General features: G+C 33.1%; 1 protein-coding gene across 1 annotated transcript; it reads left to right on the top strand.

The window, feature by feature from the left end:
• On the top strand, nt 2992-5906 carry LOC108660473 (transcription termination factor MTERF4, chloroplastic-like). The gene is made up of 3 exons (XM_018126842.1): nt 2992-3124; nt 3628-5312; nt 5778-5906. The coding sequence occupies exon 2, from the start codon at nt 3644-3646 to the stop codon at nt 5213-5215; it is 1572 nt and encodes a 523-aa protein (XP_017982331.1). The 5' UTR covers nt 2992-3124; nt 3628-3643; the 3' UTR covers nt 5216-5312; nt 5778-5906.

The following is a 7417-nucleotide window of genomic DNA, read 5'->3' as shown; positions in this document are numbered from 1 at the left end:
GGACTTTAATGTCATCAAATGAGTGGATGAATGGACTGACAACAACAAATCTATGTCTCATTTTAGTCATTTTATTAAGGAATTCGTTTTGATTAATCTGCCATTAGCTGGAGGAAGATATACTCGGTACAGTTTTTGAGAAAATGTCACATTCAACAAGCTTGACCAAGTTTTGGTAGTAATGGAAATTGTGGAGAACTTTCTAGGCTTGAATCAGATTTCCCTTCCATGCTCTTTATTTGACCACAAACCTGTAATGCTTTGCTCGAATGAATGCAATTGGGATCCCAAGCCATTTAGGTTTTTTAATTTTTGACTTGAGGAAGCTAGTTTCAAGGATATGTTTGCAAAGGCTTGGAGGAACACTGAAAATTTAAGTAGTAGGCAAACAATCCATTAAAAGATGGCAGCAAGACACTATTGGTAACATTCTTGATTAGCAATGAAATTTTTACTTTAGCTCTCCAAAGAAAAAAAAGTATATGTGACAACATTCTCATTTCGCTTGTGAAGTGTAAAAACTCCACTATTGATATATAAAATAATAATCTAATACATAATGTGGGTGTCTAAAATCGTTTCATTCCAACTTAAATGATGAAATTACCAAATTATAGCAAGTAAGTATATAAAAGGAAGAGCGTAAATGTCCTTTTATCTTTCTATTTAAATCAAGTTTTGGATAATTTATTACTACTACTTATTATTATTATTATTATTATTATTGCAATTGAAAAAACCTATCCAATCTTATTGTTAAGTAACTTATTTTTTATTTCACCAAATTTTCCTCACTTATTTTTTTCTCTTTCACCATCAATTTGGTTGTTACAAAATCGTGTGTATATATAAATTAAATGTGGACCAAAATAAATTTATTTCATAACAAATACTTTTAAAAGTAATGATTTCATTACGGTCAATTTAGGAGCACCCTTAATAAGCCATCTAGAGGAATCATACAAATTAAGGAAGAACATCTTCTAATTCCAAGTGATTTCATCAAAATTAGCTGAACTGTATGCCAACACCACCTTTAATTCAGAGAGGGAGGATATATATATAGAATCAATAGTTAGTTCTTTTACAGATTATCAGGTTAATTACAATATATATATATATATATAATATATATATATATATATATATGTATATAAGTTCTGTTGTCAAATAAAGGATAATTTGACCTAATTAACTCTTTTAATTAATTAATTCTATCTTTGGGATGGAATTAATTTAAACATCTATACTTCGACAGAGAACTTTTAATTGTTCTCAGGGTTTGAATTTTGAAACGAAGCGTACTTAGACGTTTTATTTTGGACAATAAGAACAAAGTTGGCCAAACATAGTTCCTTTCCTCCCTCCATGGCAATATAGACCCGTCTGATTTGTGTCAATTAAAAATCAGTTTTTCATTTTGAAAGAATGCTCCCTTTCATGCAGGGGCAGCTCAAAAACTTCAGAAACTTAAAATTAAATATTAAAAAATTTTTAATGATTAACTAAATAATAAATAAAATATTTTCTCTTTTCTATCTCTTCATCCTTCTTTTTCTTGTTTTTCATCTCTCTCCAACTGTATCATTTTTTTCATTAAAATTAGATTTTACAAAATTTTATAATTTTAAAAGTAATTTTTATATTCTTTTATTATTCTTTTGCAACCTCAAAAAGAGAGATGGAGGAAACAAAATTCAAATAAATAAATGCTATTAGCATAACCTTATAAGTTAACAATTTTACTTCTAAATAACAAGATTAAGTCAAAAATTATTTTTTTTTTCACAGGCATTAGGGTTTCTTTTCATTGAATACAATCATAAAACTTTAAATTTCTATCAAAATCAAAATTCTTTTGAAGTGTTATTTAATCATTTTATTAAAATCTAAAATGCTAATAAGTTTAAATTTGAGATGTTAAATCAAATTACATCTTTTTTGGTATTTGAACCAAAATCATTATTCAGTATATATTACATAATCATTTTAATTTTTAACTAAATTTCACATTTTCAAGATTTTAAATGAAAATCAGTCCATTTTTAGATGAGGTGTTACCAACCTTTTTAGAAAAGGTTTCAAAATCAACGTATTTTAGTGAAAGTGAATTTCCGTTTGCAACACGACAACAAAGTGGGGTGAGATATAGCTTATAGGAAAAGAAAAAATTTTGACTTAATCACGCTACTTAGAAGCAAAATTATTGACTTAATAAAATTCTATTAATAAGATTTATTAATTTAAATCTTGTTTTCTCAATCTTCTTTTTTGAAAAGTATGTTTCCTCAATCTTTTTTAGAGTTTTAAAAAAATAATAAAATAATTTAAAATTACTCTTGAAGTTGCATAATTTTACAAAATTTAATTTTAACGGAAGAAGAAAATGGTGGAGTTAAAGGGAAAAGGAAAGCAAAGAAAAAGAAGGGTTGAGAGATAGAAAAGTGAAAATATTTTATTTTTTGTTTAATTAGTTATTATAAACTTTTTAATATTTAATTTTAAGTTCTTAAAGTTTTTTATTATACTTTATTAACGAGGTGACATATTTTGATGAGATAGAAGCTATACACTGACTATGTATTAAATATAAATTCAAAATTTATATACTAACAATATATCAAATATAAATTTTTTAAAAAAATCTATAAATGTAGAAAATAGAAATAAATTGTTGTGCATAATATTGGGCCACACAAATTGGATTACTTCCCTCCCTCAAAAATTCCTAATCCTTGGTTAAATTTAAAATTCAAAGTAAATATTTTAAGTAGAAATGAAATGGTGAAAATGCAGATGAAAAAGCCTATTCAGGCATGTTCGAAAAATAAAAAAGAGGTAAGAGTTTACCTTTAAATGGGCTAGAGCTACAGTATATCTGTTCTGCCATGTCATCGGAGTGCGCCACGTAGGAAAAGCAACAGAAAAGAAACAAAACTAGTGCAACTGAGGGGGAAAAAAATCTACCAGTTCTAAATTTGATATACCCCCACGTCCTTACCAGTCACCCCTTGCCGCACTTCGAAACACGAGGCTTCACTTCTAGGCTTCACCCACACTGTTCCACCCTTCTCCGGCCACCGGCAAGGCGGCAACGGTTGTCTACGGCTAATATTCTGAGCAGGTTATTCTTCATATTGATTTTTTCCTTTACTGTTTCTTTTGATATTGGAGTACGTTCTTACTGAAAGTGATAAGCTAGCTGCTGAAAAAATAATAGACTAGTCAAAAACAAGATTTAGGAGCTGTGAAATTTGGAGTATTAGCTAATTTAGTGTCTTTAATTCGAGAAAGGTAGATGCTTTAGCTTCTATTTCTTCTTCTTGGTCTGCTTTGTCTTTTTCTTTGGTGTAGGAGTCTGGATAAAAATGATGGTATTTTTTTACTGAAATGACGCCTAATTGCCATTTTAGCGTCTTGGGTTTCCGCCCAAGCGCTTAAAAGTAGAAATTTCTTAATTTTGCTTGTAACTATATAACCTTTTCTGAGGTCTCATTGTATAAATTCATTTTCTTCTTAACATCTAAAATACCCATTTTTTAGAAATTTTTTAGAGTTGATTTTCCTTGCTTCTTGGAAATTGTAATTTATTTGGTCTGCTGTTCTGTGTTGTATCTTTCCTACCAGTGTGAACTGTGAAATTATGAAGATCAGAAGCTATGCTGGCATTACAAAACCTAGTTTTTTGCTCGTACATTCAGAATTACCTGCTCTTACCTTCCATAAACCCAAATTAACTTGGACATCAACTCTTAGAATCCCAAGAAACTATGAGAGGAATTTTGGATTGATTACAAGGGTTCAGTGCTCCGTTGCTGATAGAACCTTTGCGTCTACATCTGTGAGTTCATCTGCATCAAAGCCAAAAAGTGTTCGTTTGGGTCGGAAACAAGGCGATTCCTCGTCCTTGTATAGTCGCCCTAGTTTGTTGGAGATGAAGAAAGAGAGGATAGCAAATCGTGCCAAGGTTTATGAGTTTCTGAGGGGACTTGGTATAATTCCTGATGAGCTAGATGGGCTAGAACTTCCTGTCACAGTTGAGGTTATGCAGGAACGTATAGATTTTCTTCATAAACTGGGGCTTACTATTGAAGACATCAACAATTATCCACTTGTTCTTGGTTGTAGCGTGAAAAAGAACATGATTCCTGTGCTTGACTATTTGGGGAAATTGGGTGTTAGAAAATCCACCTTCACAGAGTTTTTGAGAAGATATCCACAAGTTCTCCATGCAAGTGTTGTTGTTGACCTTGCCCCAGTAGTAAAGTATCTTCAAGGGTTGGATATCAAGCCTAATGATATTCCTCGGGTCCTTGAGAGATATCCAGAAGTCCTGGGATTCAAGCTCGAGGGAACCATGAGCACATCGGTGGCTTATTTAGTTGGCATTGGGGTGTCAAGAAGGGAAGTTGGAGGGGTCTTAACTAGATACCCTGAAATTCTGGGGATGCGAGTAGGCCGTGTGATCAAGCCATTTGTGGAGTATCTTCAAGGCTTGGGTATTCCAAGGTTAGCTGTAGCTAGATTGATAGAGAAGAGGCCTCACATCCTTGGGTTTGGATTGGAGGAGAGGGTCAAACCAAATGTTGAATCCCTTCTTGAGTTCAATGTTAGAAAAGCATCACTTCCATCTATAATAGCACAGTATCCTGAAATTCTAGGAATTGATCTTATACCAAAGCTTCTTGGTCAAAGGAGTTTGCTTCAATCAATTACTGATTTGGGTCCTGAGGATTTTGGGACCGTTGTGGAGAAAATGCCTCAGGTTGTGAGCCTCAGTAATACTTCTATGGTGAAGCATGTGGATTTCCTAAAGGATTGTGGTATTTCCTTGCAACAAGTGAGGGACATGGTTGTGGGATGTCCCCAAGTGCTTGCTTTGAATCTTGACATCATGAAACTTAGCTTTGATTACTTTCAAATGGAAATGCAGAGGCCAATTGATGATTTGGTTGCTTTCCCCGCATTATTTACTTATAGTCTTGAGTCTACTATAAAGCCTAGACACAAGATTATTGCAAAGAGGGGTTTTAAATGTTCTCTTTCGTGGCTTCTTAACTGCTCTGATGAGAAATTTAAGGAACGGATGAACTATGACACCATTGAGATGGAGGAGATGGAAATGATGCCTTCTTTTGACATGAATTCACTGATGGAACCAAGAAGCGATGAGTCTGATTCTGAGTATGAGGATAGTGATGATGAGTACGTATAAAACAGTTAGTCAGGTTCAGATACAGTTCCACAGTAGAAATTCTTGGTTTTCTCAAATCAGATCATTATGTGGAGAAGGTGGATGCAATATTTAAAAGGTAAACTTTCTGTTAAGCTGAAACAGATGGATGGACTATCTCTGCCTTTCTTAATTGAATGTCACAGACTGCCTTAACCATGTTGTCTCATATTTTGCATAGCGACACATAACAAAAGACATGGTTTTGGTAAGTCCTAGTGTCTGAAGTTAGGATGATGTGACAATTTTGGTTTCATTTAGGAAATACATATAACATAGAAGTATGTAGACTTCTGGTGGTCTAAGAACATTGTTGCTGACTTGCCCCAATTGGCCATTGTGGCTGGATCTCATTAAAATCCTTTGCAGAAATAATGACTAGCTGTAGTTGGCTGGATTATAATGTGCATCACTGCCGTAGATGCATTTTCTCCTTCCTATTCTTTCTTATTCTATGTGTTTCATTGCTTGAGTGTTATTTTTATCATAAGCTTTATATGTATCATCATTGACCACTTACCAGAATCCACCTTCGTTTTTTCAGCCATACCTAGGCGGAGACTGATGTTCCTTCTAATATAGTGCACTATGGAGTTTGGCATGTGGTTGTTGATGGATACAGATACCTAGAGTAGACACCATAAATATCAATGCATCATGTTTCGATTCTCCAGTGTGTTTCCAATTATTCTTTTCTTTTTCGGTTGTGATTTTTACCACATAATAAGGTGCTTGTTTAGATGTCAGCTTCTGTATTCTAATACGAGACATNAATATATGCATCAAATACTCATATTTTCAAGAAATATATGCAAATTAGTTCCAATACATGTCCAAGGTATCATTAAGCATTATTAGTTATCATTAATTTTTCATTTAGCAAGCATTTTACCAATTCATTGTTAAGCAAGCATTTTAAGAAATATTCTCCAAATTATATATGAAACCATCAATTTTAAGGAGAATTTTCAAATAAAGAAGATATCATTATTAATGAAGCATTACCACACCATTTTGCACTTGTTGTAATCATGTGAGAGAATATTATGATCAAGTAAGCATAGGCATGATTAAAAAAAAAAACTTTTCCTTCATTAATCATGATTCCAATTTATTTCATGAAATGCAAGCATGATTTCAATTTCACAATAATATGTAGACATATACCTATTCAAAGGTATGCAACTGTTTAAGTTCAAAGTACATGTTATTCCTCAATAATTCATGATTCATGAGTGATATCAATTGTTATGTGTTGGTCCTAAATAAATGTGCTAGAGGGGGGTGAATAGCACTTTTTGACTCTTGGCAAGATGAGGAACTACTTTGAATAGCAATGAAAATAAAAATAGAGTAGATAATGCATAGGAATTTAGAGTGATTCGGTCCAAGACCTACATCCACTACCTTGATTATTCAACAAAGGATTTTTCAAATCAATCCACTATAAAAGGTGAAATTCACAAGCTTTCACCAAGCTTTACAATGGCTTTTACCAAGCTCAGCCAAAACCTTTCATAATAGTTTTTACTGTGATTAACTAAAACTCAACACCTAACTCTTCAAGGCTAAGTTAGAACCTATACCCAATCAAGCAATTCTAGCTTGAATCAATCCCTTAGAGTGACTCACTCACTCTAAGAATACAAAAAGAGAAGTAATGAGAGTGTACCTATGATCACACGGTTGATCTAAGTGGTACAAGTGAAGTGCATATCATAATTACAAAGATGGGAGTTGAGTGTAGTAAATGAGCAGTAACTGTTTTCTAGTTTTTCAGCTTTTTTTTGTGTTCTTGGAAGCCTTCAATGCATTTTTAGCCATTGGAACCCTCTTTTATACTTGAAAAATCATCTTTGAAGTGTATTAAACAGTTTTTGACCGTTAAAAACAGTTTTGTTGTAGTTCTGGCCGTTAATCTATCTTCTAGTGCATAATTCAAATTTTCTAGTAGAATGCTCTTAGTCGATTAACTGATATCTTACTCGACTAAGTTGTCTTTGTCTTCTAATCTTAGTTTTTGGCAGTGTGCACTTAGTCGACTAACTTATTTCTTGGTCGACTAAGTTGGTTCTATTTCTCAATACTTGTCACGACCCGGAACCTCCCTCAAGCCCATGATAATCGTCGCGACGTCCCGATTGACACTCATTATCCGGAATGCCAACCGAAACCCCGCAAGGC

The sequence above is a fragment of the Theobroma cacao genome, chromosome 1 (genome assembly GCF_000208745.1).
Source record: "Theobroma cacao cultivar B97-61/B2 chromosome 1, Criollo_cocoa_genome_V2, whole genome shotgun sequence".
Taxonomy (NCBI): Eukaryota; Viridiplantae; Streptophyta; class Magnoliopsida; order Malvales; family Malvaceae; genus Theobroma; species Theobroma cacao.
This window is presented reverse-complemented; position numbering and strand designations above follow the sequence as displayed.